A 14,074-nucleotide genomic window follows, 5' to 3' on the forward strand; every position below is an offset into this window, starting at 1 on the left:
TTCGATAAATTCGGCTGTTGGCTAAGCTCATCTAAATTAAACCCTTCAAGAGATTTAAATCTACAAACATAATTCTAACTGGGCATATATAATTAGTTTTAATTGGTTTAAGCTTATTGGTCGGCACAGAGATTAATGGAAAATATTCAAAGCGCAAAAATATGTATTTTATTATTCGCATTTCCGAATTTTGTTTAAAGCATTTTTTTCACTTTACGGACTTACTTATAAATTGTAGTTTAAATAGAGCACATAAATTGGTCTTAATCTGAATTTTTCTTAGAATTTAGGAGATCGTTTCTAAAGTTTTAGGCTTTAACCGAAGAAAACAACTAACCATGTCGAGTAATTTCACATTTTAGTAGAAATAGATGTTAAATGTACGTGGATTTTATATCAGGAAAATAAATTTCTAAAATGGACATCATTTATTGTTTACATGATTATCTGGTGTAAGATCCAAGTATAAATAAATCCATTTTAGTAGGATTGTTTCATTAGAAAGGGTAAGTTCAACCTTAAAAATAAATACATTATAAATACACTCTAGAGTAGCTCCGAAATTATTAAAAACCTCGAAAAACAATAACATAAATACAAAAAAGAACTTAAAAACACATATTCATAGAATGTTGTGCTTATAATTGATTCAAAACAAAACTATTTTTACAACAAAAATTATTATTTTTCAATATACAAAACAGGAAGGTCGTAGAATTAATAAATAAATACAATTAGTATTAATATTAAACATTTAAAAGTATTGAAGAAATTATATCGATGACAATAATATATATTAATATGTAGGTATAAAAACTTTTTAATGTAACTTTAATAAAATCACACACCCTGGCAACTAACAACGTTAAATAAACCGAAAAATGATTTAAAAACTAATCTGTTATAAAAAAAATGTGATTTATTTTAAGTGTGCGTTGTAAAAGTTCATTTGAATAAGCATATTTATGTAAAATTATTTTATGACATATCTGGAAAGATAAATACAATATGGATCTAACAAAGCAATCAAGAAAACAAACCAAAAAAATAAACTAAACATAACAAAACAAACTTTCTTAACGCCGCCAGTTTTAGTTAAAACGAAAGAATGACAACATCCACAAGTTGCGAAGCAAAATAAAATTATGGATTGACAAACTGACAAGTTAGAGACAAATGATAGCTTAATATTAAATGATCATTCTTCGGCTGTCTATCGGGAATAGCAGCTGAGGAATTGTAGTTTCTTACGGACAGCAGACGTCCAGTAGGACATTTTGAATTATAAAGTAGCTTCGCTACTTAAAAACACACACACTCAATAAATACTTCTTGGCAATGATAAAAAAAAACTTTCAAAGAAGTGTTGCACCCTATTATTATCCCAACCACGCATCCTATTGTTAATTAAATGCAAAAACAATCCCATACAAAAGAAATTAAAATTCAAACTTTTCACTTTTCTTAAATAAATACTTAGAAATATTAACTATTAAGAATATCATTGGATTGTGGTCAAATGTGTCTAAGTATCCACTAGAACTGTGTTTTAAGGCCCACTATTTCTGTCTAGTTTCCACTATAAACCATGTGTCTAGTGTCCTGACACATGACACTTTGACCGTAAATCTTGTATTATTTGCAATATATGTCTTTCTAGATGTTGTTGAAGGAATATTTTTCATTATTTATTTGTTATCACAGCACTAGTTGAACTCGGCTTACTCGATCAGCTTCTTGGATTTGAAGAATTTTCTCAGGTAAAGAACCTGAAAAGAGAAATTTATTTAGTACAAAATTAATGCAAGAACAAAATAAAATTTATCCTATCAAATTTGCAATTAAATGTATTTTTTTACAATATGGTAAAGTAGTAAGGTTTATTTTAGTTTGTTAATATCTCGCAACCACTGAACAGATTCAGTTCTCCATCTTAGAGAAGCTAATTGTATGTCCTATTATGTTTTTAGGCAATCTAATTTAAATTTTTCGATGGTTTTATGGCATTTTATGCCACTTATCTCTCACTTACAATACAAAACCGCTGAAGGATAATGGCGCTACCGCTTGTTATTATTTTACTAAAAAGATACATACCTGCCAGGTGGCAAGGCCGAGCAGGCAGCACATTGAAAACAGAGAGAAATACAAAACTCTAGAGTTTGTGGATTCATTTGTATCTCTCATTTCCTCCTAAAAATAAAAGAAAATCAATAAATAACAAAAGAATTAAATGTTTGTTTATTGTTCGGTAGTTATTTTGTCTCAAAGTACTCTCTGTATTTGCGAAGGAAATGCGCCTGTCTTGGGCCAACGTCTTAAGTTATAAAAGAAGGCTTTGAAATCTGCACACCTTCAATTGCCTCCAGTGTATTACAAATATCTAATTAATATTATGATTTAATTGACACCAACAAAGTCAATAAGGTATTCTATCAAAAATACTTTTCTTATGACCGAAAAAAAGCTTTAAAAAGCGATTTTCTTGATTTGCAATAATTCTCATTATATTGTAAAATAGTTGAAGATTTGTACCTCTCTTTGTCTCATGTAGGCAAAGTCTTGAACAATAGCTTCACTAAGATCCTCCAGTCTCTTGAGCTCCACCTCCAGGGGCTTCAGTTTGGCTGCTTCTCCCAGACCCTCGTAGGACTTGGCCTCAACACCGTGCTTGGTCTGCAGGAACACCTCGTGACGGCCACCACGCATACCCTGGGGGACGCGGGATATGAAGCAAATCTCATACACGTCGTACTTGTCTGCGGTGAATGAAAATACTCCCTTCTCAATTTCTTCCCTAAAAAGCAAACATCAAAATAATAGGAAATCGTAAAAATATTTTGATACTCTAATAACTATTAAAAGGATAAGCATGATCTTTAAAATTCGTTCCTGTATAGTAACAAAATGCATGTCTAGACATGAAAATGACGAGAAAGCATTAAAAATATTCTAAATTGCTGGAAAAGGTAGAAAATTGTTTCCTTTATTTTCAAGGCATAATTTAGGTAGGTATGACTATGCAGGCAGGGTGGGGACAATGGGCTGTTTAATAGTCACAAAAGTTTTATAACAACGTTTTCCTACTCGTTGGCTTAAAAACTTTGGGGACTTAAGTAAATTTTGATTGGTTGATTTATTAAGTTGAATGTTCAAACGTTTTAACCACTAAGTTTAATCTACAAAAATGGTTATTTTGTTTATCATCATTCGGGATGTACATGAATTTTTCGGCCATTGACATATCCCTTTGGATCCTTGGTATGGCTTAATACAAATGTTATACCTGTTGTAAAAATGGTGACCTGTAGAATCAACAATCATAAGATCAACTCTCTGATTTGGCAGCACATTTATCTAAACAAATATAATGATAGCAGAACTTTTAAATTAATAACAAGTTATCAAATATAAGATTTTAACAAAAACGAGTATAGATCAGAATAATAAATTAAAACTAGGGATGGCAAACCGTCAAATTTTTGGACCGGATTCGGATTCTTACAAGAATCCGTCAAAAAAAGGCGGATTCCCGCGGATTCCGGATTCTTATTTTTGGCGCATTCCGGATTCTAGCAATATTTTAAAAATTAAAAAATTTAAGTGCTTCATATGTCCTAAAAATTAATGTTCTTGGTGTTTTCTATACTTCCCTTTCGAGAATCGAACCTGATTTCAAAAGATATTATATATAATGCATTAGATTACGGGATTGTAACATGAATCCTCCTTCATTACTTAAAGTAAAATATAAACCTGTTTAAATATATAAATTTTGGATCTACTGCAGTTCACGGTAAAATATTGCTAGTAAGCAATATTTCCATCTATGAATTTTAAAGGCTGCTAGCTGCCAAACAGCTGAACGTACAGATCATACCTGCACACCATTTTAAGCGGCAAAAGAAGGCTTACAAATAATCTGAAATAGCCAAGATCCAATTATGCACAGGGAAAGCTTCACTGAAGAAAAAACGCGTAAAATAGGTCTTTGTCGCGCATTTCTCTGCACTGCGAGATAATTATGCATTATTGATTTATTGCTATTCCAGATTATTTGTAGGCCTTCTTATGCCGCTTAAAACAGTGTGCGAGCATGATCTGTACGTTCAGCCGTTTGGCAGCTAGCAGCCCTTAAAATTCATAGATTTTTGGAAATATTGCTTACCAGCAATATTTTACCGCGAACTGCAGTAGATCCTAAATTTTTATCAACAAAAGTTTATATACCTCATATTCTCCCTTAACAACAACATCTTTATGGATTTCCTCCTTTAAACATTTCTTCTGGTTGGGCTCCAGATGAAACATAAGGCCAGAGGCTGTGTCGACGGCCAAAAACAGGCTCAATATCGCCAGGACGTAGGTAGAAACGTCCATTGTGTAACTATTTTGTCTAACCTCTGAAAGAAAAATTAATAATTTTAAGTGAGTGGATTTATTGTAAATTAAACCAGATAATCATGTACTCTTATTACTTAGCTAGCTAAAATAACGACAACATCCACCCCGTTACTCCATCGACCACTACTAACTACAGACTTAATCAACTGATGCATAATGTATATGTTAGTATCTTAAATTGACGACTAATTTTTCTATAACAATATCCACGTATATATATTCAATATACATTATTAAGTGATGAAATCTCAATAAATTCATAAATAAATTATTGCTAAAACAAGAATGACAAAATACTAAAATAGCGAAATTTAAAATTCCTGCAAATATACAGCGCGCAGCTAGATGTTTAGTGGTCATAACAAAAGGTGAGAGAAAGAAAAAAGAACAAGATATATATATAAAATTTACGAAACAATTACATATCAATAAATAGGCATATTTTTGGCAGAACTGACAAAAAAACGAACATGCATGCTAAAAAGTCTCAATTAAAATAATTCCCCCCTCTCCCCCCCGGTCATAACATCATGGTGATTAATATAATAACTTTGCTATAAAAAATAATAATTACTATAAAATTACTACAAAAAGCCTTATTTAAGCTTAAAAAAACTTTTAATCAAAGCCGGATTGGAAACGGCTCGACACTCAGTGGTTGTATTGTTGTGTGTGTGTAAAGTATACGTGTAGCTTGGATAGTGTACACTAAGGATAGCTATTTATTCTCCTCACATTTTTCCCCTCTATAAAACAACTTGTGTAAATAAAAACAATTTTACAAAAACCACTATTAATGAAAAAAAACATTAAAAAAAAAATATTAATAATTAAATTTAATATTTTTCCCAAAAAAGCTTTCCACATGAAAAAAGTTAAATGGGAAAATAAGTGGATTAAATATTTGTCCAAAATTTTTTTGCACAGAGAGGTTTCCAAGACTTATAAAGGGAAATAGTACACAATCAAGAGAAGGTGAATTAATGATAAGGAAAGATTGACAACAGATAATGGAAATTAGATATAATGACAGGAAAAAATTTGCCATCAACCTAGCTTGCTAACATAGATCTCATTTATTGGTCAGTTTGTTTATCCAGTGAAAGGGGGAGGAGGGTGGAGTAAAGTGTGGGTATCGTTTTATGTTGGAGGTGCTGTAGGCACCCCCAAAATTTTGGATTTTCAATTTTTACAACCCCCCCCCCAAAAAAAAAAAAAATTGCCTTAATAAAATAAAGATTACCCCCCCCCCCCCCCCAAGAAAAATGAGCTTTGGAGTGCCATAATCACCCCCAAAATTTTTATTTTCAAAATTTTACCCCCCCCTCCCCAAATAAAATAGCTTGGACGCCCCTGTATGTTTATAAGCTTCACTGTAAATGAGTGTCAGTTCGGTGTGCACATTTAGACAGACAGACCGGCAACCTGGTATTTCTTATTTATGGATACTTGAAATAGTTGCCTGTAGTCGCCAGAAAATTATTTTAGACAAGTTTTCCGTATTGCTGAATCAATCATTATTTTAGAAATATTCTTTTAGAAGGACCTAAGGGATAAGACAATTTGGACGATAAATTATTGCAAACGGCGCATTTATATAAACAAATTAATATTGAAAAAAAAAACTAGCCTAATTTACAGCCTAATATCTCATACCTTTCTTCTTAAAACAAAGTAGTGACAAATCTAAAAATAGGACTGAAGAGAAGCTACTCTCCAACTAGATTTGTAAGTCAGTCCCACAGTCCGTAACACTGTTGGAAAATTGTGAAAAACTAAGCTGTTAATCAACATATTTAGATGATTTTATAGAGTTTTTTCTTTAAAAAATCAAATAATTGCAAAAATATTTTTAACAATTTTTATTTTGTATCTTTTATTACTACATATAACAATCACAGTTATCAATCAGGATTTTTAATATTTGCATTTATTAATTAATTGATGGTTAGTTATAACAAAGTTTTACAATTTAAGGCACTCAAAAGCAAACTTTTTTCTTTTACTATTATTTTTTGGTAATATAGTTCAGAAGAATGGATGTAGAAATACGTGGATATTATGACAGGGATAAAGAAGTCGTGAATTTAGCTTGCTAATATGGAACTCGTTTAATGTTCAGTTCGTTCATCCAGTAGGAGGGAAGGGGATGGGGCAAAGGGGGTGGAAGGGGGAAATATATATTTAGCCCACTGCAAGTTTCACTTGATTAGAGAACATGAAAATCTGGTGCACGATCCAAGTAATAATATATCCAATTTTCAAGCGAAAAAAAAAGTTTTTCTTTTTGGTGCATTATCCCTATTCCTCGTTATTTGACTATATTTGTGTTAGAGACTTTTAGTTGTTCAACATTTGAATTCATTTTCATTAAAATTGTGTAATTATATTAAAGCTATTTTAAAATTAAAATTTTATATATATATATTTAATATGAATTAAATCTAATCACAACATATGAGACTTAAATTTGGACTATGAAGTGTTTAAGACTTTTTTAATAATTGATGTCTTATAAGTTATTTCGAATTTTAAGTTATTGAAAAATTAAGAGAAAATTGGATACTCAAGTAAAATTGGAAGACATAAATTTTCAAAATTATTTGTTAAAAATATTATTTTTAAATGATGTTATGATGAAAGACTCGCTTCTTCTTGACAGGTTGTCTTGCAAAAGTCTGTCTGGAGATCTCTCCAATTTCTGGGGATGACCCAGAACTGCTTGCCATGGCTACACCAGTATTTGTTTCCTTCTTGATTATTGTTATATTATTTGTATCATCTTCCTGGTCATCTTTAGAGTCATCCTTCGAGTCAAATCCGGAATCCGGCCTTTCAGCATCGCCGCTCCCACTCAACAACGACCGTCTGGCGGTCATATGATGACTACTAACGCCGCCTGCAGCGGAATGATAGCTATGGCGATGAAGTGCGTTTGATGTTGACAATACGGGCGGGTGTGGCGATGAATAGAATGATGATCTGGCAACGGGACCGGCGCTTGAACTTGCCGGCAGTGATGACGTTGCATGCCGGGTTATTACCCGGCTGTTGCTGGCGGCAGCACTTGTGACACTAGTGTTCTGGTTGGGGGCGTGTGCAGGGGTGGCTTCCCGGCAGAATTCAGTCTGGGCAGACACTACTCCATTGTCTTCATCTCTTGGAGCAGGCAACTCATCACCAATGAACCCAGACCTTACATAAAATACAATTAATATGACTATAGGACTAAGCAGTCGCAGCAATTCCTAACTTTGTCACCAATTTACTGACGCATATATGATGAAATCTTAATAAATGTATTACCTGAGCCCTTATCTAATAACGAACATAGCATGGCTGCTAAAAATTAATAATGACAATTATCGATTGAAAAATAATATAAAGATCAGAATGCCGACAAAAATTTTAACATTAATTTTCAAAGTATTTATCTTACCCATGATGATAGTGCTGAGGTCCTTCCTTTCTCTGTTGAATCATCCAGACAGCCAGATGGTGAAGCAAGGTTGCTCCCTTGGCCGCTAGCTCATCAGGATCCAGGAAGTGCGAGTCAAAGCTGAAGTTGGAGGCCCCCGCTCCGCCGCCCCCCGCCCCACTTGCTCCCGACTTTGGAGTCGTTTTTGAGCCGCCGCCAGGCGGTGTCTGAGATTGGGCGGGCAATGATGATGAGGGAACATGATAGTTTGGCGTTGTTCTATCCTTCACTGGACTTGGTTTGATTCGAACCGTTGCATTGGAGTCAGTACGTTCCAAGGTTGGCCTAACCCCGCCCCCGCTGCCCCGGATAACGTCTCCACTCATTCTACAGTGAAAAAATTCATCACGGTGGGGAGTTGCCAAGGGTTCATCACACGGATGGTCGCCATACAAATTTCTTTGGTGATCACACTTTGATCTTCCTGAAGATTCACCCTTTTGCATTGAACTTTTAAAGCTAGACATTGAGAGAAAATTTGGATCAATATTTTCAAGATTATCAGTCAAGCTTTGTGTATGTAATTTTCTTTTCTTTGAATTACTGCATTGTAGAACAGTTTCTAATAAAGAAACTGGTTCACTATAACTTTTTGGCGTTGATGGCTGCGAAACCGCAGCTGGCACAGCAAATTTAGATTTTAATGGAGTTCTAACTAACAAATTATCATTATTATTATCAGTTTTTATCACACTAGACTTTGCAGCAGTGTCAACTGTAGAATTATCCAAAGGCGCAGCATGAGAGTCTGCGCCCCAATCAAGTTTTCTTTTAGTAGGAGTTTTGTCAATGTTTGTTGTGTTATCACTGGTGTTCTGAGCAAACCCTGAGACTCCCAGACTGTGGGCGAGGGTAAGGAATGATTGTAGAGCAGGCGCGGCAACCTCCACCTCACCAGTGTAAATATACCTGCAATTTATTTTTATTATAATTATATATTTCATTTTTTGTATAAGATAAGGTAAACAAATTTGTTTCTAAAGAAAGTACTTGAACAACAAAAATATAAGATATAATTCTATGATATCAACAAAGCATTTGACTAGAACTTTATTCTTGGAAATCCCACTAAAAGTTGTATTTTGTTCCTACTCAAAAAAAAGATGCTTAAATTCCAATACTATTAGAAATTGTTGCACTAGAACAAATCACATGTTGGATAAAATCATCCAATTATTTAAATATCTCCCAAGAAAGAAGAGTTAATTATCGCATCGTATTATAGACAGCTTTCCGCGGATGTTAAAATGAAAATTACAAAACTGGTTTTGAATATAACATCTCAATTTCAATAATCTTGAAAAATTGTCTGTAATACGATGCTTTTCATGATTTTTTCAGTATTTTTAATGATTTTAATTGGTTAGAAATACTTCAGAGGGATTGCTTTATTGATTTAATTACAGCTTGGACGGACAGAATTGAAAGTAGCTGTCTATAGTGCCCTGTCAAAATTGGGATAGATGTCACTGCTTTTGGCCTACCTATTCTATTGACGTAAGAAAATAAACTATTATCCATCTCTTTTCTAGGGGGTTTCTTTACCCCTTACCTTTCTCTTTCCCTCTACTATGTGATGTCAAATGAATAGGTAGGCCAAAAGCGGTTATATTTATCCCCATTTTTCTAGGGCACTAGACACGGCTACCTATGACAAATTGATAATTTATTTCTACCTGACTAGACACTCCATTTCCAAGAAAGTGACATCTCTAAAGAATATTACGGGGGCAAGCTCCTCTTGGGATAACAGCAACTCCTAGAAATATAAATTATCGCTGAAAACACAACAAAAGATTATATTTCTGCCGTTATTTCATTAGGTTCTGTAGGGATAGTACAAAATATATTCTTATTTCTCAAACAAACTCCTTCATTATGCCTAAAATTAGCGGTTACGCACCTAGAAGCCTCTAGTGGCACTTTAAATGTTTTTTTTTAAAATAATACGAACTTTTCTAGGTTGCGTTCAAGTCTCTACGATACCTATCTATGTTGCGTTCAAGTCTCTATGATACCTATCTATGTTACGTTGAAGTATCTGCGTAAAAAAAATTAGATTTTTTTATGATTTCTCTTGGGAGGGTGGTGGTACCCTCCCCCAAAATAGTTACAAACTTTCCCGGGTCCTATGAGAAGCTACCCTGTTAAGGAGAACCCGATCGGTTCAGCGGTTAGCGAGATCCTTCTTTACAAACAAACACACATCCTGTTACTTTATTATAAGGATATTATGGATAAGGTTAACCTAATGTTTATTCTTATAATGAAGTAAAAGGATCTCTGTCTGGGTGTACCGAAGAATCTCACAGACTACTGAACCGATATGGTTCTCTTTTACAGGGTAGTTGTTCATAGGTCCTGGGAAGGTTTATAACTATTTTTTTAAAACTCCAATTAAAAGTGGCATGGGTTTGACCCCCCCCCCCTTCTTCAAATGCACCTCTAGGCCTCTAATTGCGTAGCCGCCAGTATTCTATTAAAGTATTGAAAGGAATGTTGCTTTTGAATTAGGAAGTTTTCAGTTGCATTTATGCTATATGATGCATACCTTAATACCAGCCACCTGATAATTATATAAGAAAACTACCTCAAAGTATTTGCTAGCAGCCGCCATCACCACTTTATGAACTTTTATAGACTTGCCACCAGCTGCAAGGGTCATGTCTAGCAGCTTCCCTCTGGTTAGCAAGCTGTTGACACCAGCTGCCAGCTGCGGAATATGGCTGGAGCTTTGTAACAGCATTATGTTCTTGACAGTTTTATCTTCCTATAAAAATTTTTTTTATTATAAAATATATGATCGATACTATCAGGGATATAAAGAGATAAGAGAATGGTCGATATATTGATTAACATCCACAATGATGGTACACAAAATTATCCCTGCTGTGATATACAATAAATGGGTAAAACGTTTGGACACTTAACTTAATGAACCACCCAATCAAAATTCAATAAAAGTCCCGAAAGTTGTTAAGGGATAATAAAGTGTTATTATAAAACTTTGGGGACTAGTGTAATAAACAGCCCAATGTCCCCTCCTCCCTGGATATCACAATGTTTTATGACTGCGCCTATTGCTAAAAAATAAATAAGGAATAAACACCATTAGTAATTAAAATATTTTTAATGATTTACGGCAATGCAAATGATGGTGATGAATCGTGCTTTTTTATTTCCCTATTGTGTCAGGAATCTTCATTTAAAGTTTTGACGTCTATTTAGGGTCTGTCTGTCCGTACGTCCAGGACGGATAGCTTTTTAAAATTTAGGCATGTTAGAATTGTTCCATCTATTTCTTTGCATGGTGATTTCTGTAGTAGTTAGGTACGATTTAGTAAGCGTAGCAACTATAAAATCGTTACCAGAATGTCCGTGCGTCCATTTTAAACAAGTTGATTTTTAACTTTTTAAAAACGAATCTTAATGTGATATAATTTTCCGATTGATCTGATTTTTAAACTGATTCTTATTACAACAAAGTACAATGTTATAAGCGAAGCATCTTTATAAACACGTCTTAAAAGTGTAAGTGTGTCCTCAAACTACATCCTGTATTTAAGCTTTTTTCAACAAATTTACTTACAATTTTGTTTCCACTTTTATACATTCATATTCTGATTATTCAGTTCTTACACTCTACAAGTGTAATGTTTGTTTGTCCTACCGTTTAAAAGCTTCGCCTTTATGGATGTTGTCATCATTGTTTTTATTATTTTTATAATACACTAGCGGCTTCGCCCCTAACCTCTAGAGGCTTTGCCCAAAAGGTAATTAAAATGTAGTTTATGTGAACCAACTTCTACGTGAACAAAGAAATGGGGGGATTTTTTTGTTTTTGGGGGGGTTGGGGGTGTCCCACCCCTCAAGAAAATAGCTTAAAACCACCACAGGACCAATAGGTATATACCCTGAACAGTAGAATCCGATCGGTTCAGTGGTTACCGAGATCTTAAGGGACGGACAGACATCTAGCTACTTTGTATTATAGATAAAAATATATATATTTATATATGTATGTATACATACATATGGTTTAATATATGGCAGATGCATGAAATAATATTGAATGCTCTTTAAATACAGGTGCCACACGGGGGGGATACAAAAAAAAACATCGTAACAGGTGCTTAAAAGAGCAAATATCTTTAATGCAAAGTAGAACGATGTCTGTCCGTCCGTCCGTCCGTTAATCTGAATCTTATGATCTCGGTAATTGATGGACCGACAATTTTGTGCTTCTCATGGTATATTTATGTTGGTACTGCGGTGGTATTAAGCTATTTCCTTAGGGGTTGGGTCACACCCAAACCCCAGCAAAATGAATAAACGACCCCCCCCCCCCCCTCAAAAAACCCCATCATATTTTATTTTTATTGAAATTAACTGCTCAAAACTGTCATATTTAGATAATGATTGCTATTGCTGCGTTTTTAATGAATATAATATTTGTTTACAACAAAAATTACCATTTATCTCACAATGTCAACTTTAAAATGAAATAAAAAACTAAAAAAGAAAACTAAATTACCTAAAATATCAATTATTCCCTCTTCCAATCACAATTTCTTATCATATTTATACTTTCACTTGATAACAAAATCATCATTTTTTATCACATTTTATGTCTTTGAAATGATATATTATTAATATTTATTTAAAGTTAAAACCATGAAGGTTTATGAAAATATAATTCTTTAAATTAGAATATAGTAGCACAATCCAAGTATTTCTTATACTAAGCTGAGCAAAGCTGTTTAAAAGCACCCCATTACCAAATATTTTCTTAAAGAATTTCAAACTCGGCGCGCTTAGGCGCTCTCTCTCTCTCTCTTTATCTCCTTCTCTCTCTTTCTCCCTCTCTCACTCTTTACCTTTAATAGGAGGAGTTTTAAATTCAACCATATAAGGAATTTTGGTTTATAAAAATTTCTTTATAGATCTGTTTTTAAAGAAACTAATGAATATGATTATTTAGTGCTTTTTTTCATTTCTAAAAGAGCATAGTTTTTATAATGTTTAAAAATCTTAAACCAATTACTTTTCTTTTTTATACATATATGAAATTTTTTGGTGCTCATAGTCGTTATAACTTCCTGTATGAGGGGGAGAGGGGGTTAATATGGGTTGGGGGGGATTAACCAATGGTGGGGAAGGAAGGAAAGGAACCTGTTGCTTGGAATTTAGGCATCTTATACCAACCGTCTCAACCCCCCCCCCCCCCCACCCTCCCCCAAAGCAAAGCAAACTGCCTGAATTCTTTTCAATGCAGTGCTCCTTTCCACACATCCCTTTTCAACCATGCCACCTTCCCCCCAAAACCACCTTTTCAAAGCAAGGCTTTTCTAAAATTAAGATCTCTATACGTACGTGTAACTTCGCTTAGAAAACTGACTGCTGCATAGCCTTCTTGTTTTTTTGGCGCGAATTTTAATCATTTCATAATTTAGATATTTATAGCTTGCAGCTACTACCCTAGAGGCCTTGAGGGGGAAGTAATTTTTTGGGTTGGGACGATTTCTCTTGGGAAAATAGTTATTAACCATCCCAGGATCTATGAGAAGCTACAATGTAAAGGAGAATCATATCGGTTAAGTGGTTAGCGAGATCCTTCGGCTCACACACACAGACAGATATCGTGTTGCTTTTATAGAAGGTAACTTTTTATTTGAACCTTTGTCATTGTCACTTCTGCGCTACTTATAAACAAATTGTCCTCGTATTTTTACACACCTTTATCCACCCAAACCAGAGAACCATTTTTGGGGGGGCTCAAGAAACTTTTTCCCCCACGCTCCCCCCGTGATGGGTCAAATTCCTGATATCCCCGTAACCATAACTCATCCAAAGTAAACAAGGATAACACCGTTAGAAATATGTCAGCTAAAGTTTTCATTTCACCCTTCTTTAAACCAGGGCTCGGCAGTCGTGTGTAAGCCTTAGTTAAATCGGCATTGAATAACTTCAAAATTCAGTTGGATGTATTGTCTAAACAAATTTCTAAACAATCAAGCCATCTTTTCGGAATTTTATTTATTAAAACATAAGCTGGTTTAAAATTGAGGCTAGTTCGACTGCCAAGCCCTGCTTAAAACCATTCTGCATTTTAGCTGTTGATAATATACATTTAACGCAGAACAAGGGATTCAGCGGCGGAATTTTGACGGCTTCTGATATAAAATTATATTT

The 14,074-nt window shown here is 34.1% G+C and overlaps 2 protein-coding genes across 2 annotated transcripts; both read right to left on the reverse strand.

The window, feature by feature from the left end:
- Positions 1–1,537: 1,537 nt before the first annotated feature.
- On the reverse strand, positions 1,538–4,435 carry bai (Transmembrane emp24 domain-containing protein bai). Its single transcript, XM_080158918.1, has 5 exons — positions 4,231–4,435; positions 3,287–3,357; positions 2,536–2,797; positions 2,098–2,193; positions 1,538–1,769 (listed from the first exon to the last, which is right to left on the reverse strand). Exons 1-5 carry the CDS (start codon positions 4,378–4,380, stop codon positions 1,722–1,724), a joined length of 627 nt encoding a protein of 208 aa, XP_080015044.1. The 5' UTR covers positions 4,381–4,435; the 3' UTR covers positions 1,538–1,721.
- Positions 4,436–6,397: 1,962 nt separating this feature from the next.
- Positions 6,398–12,520, reverse strand: LOC145317700 (uncharacterized). The gene is made up of 5 exons (XM_080158919.1): positions 12,417–12,520; positions 10,473–10,652; positions 9,559–9,641; positions 7,844–8,791; positions 6,398–7,599 (listed from the first exon to the last, which is right to left on the reverse strand). The coding sequence occupies exons 2-5, from the start codon at positions 10,626–10,628 to the stop codon at positions 7,026–7,028; spliced, it is 1,761 nt and encodes a 586-aa protein (XP_080015045.1). The 5' UTR covers positions 10,629–10,652; positions 12,417–12,520; the 3' UTR covers positions 6,398–7,025.
- Positions 12,521–14,074: the final 1,554 nt, after the last annotated feature.

Source organism: Acartia tonsa, chromosome 4 (assembly GCF_053477335.1).
Source record: "Acartia tonsa isolate MP-2025a chromosome 4, ASM5347733v1, whole genome shotgun sequence".
NCBI classification, from domain to species: Eukaryota; Metazoa; Arthropoda; class Copepoda; order Calanoida; family Acartiidae; genus Acartia; species Acartia tonsa.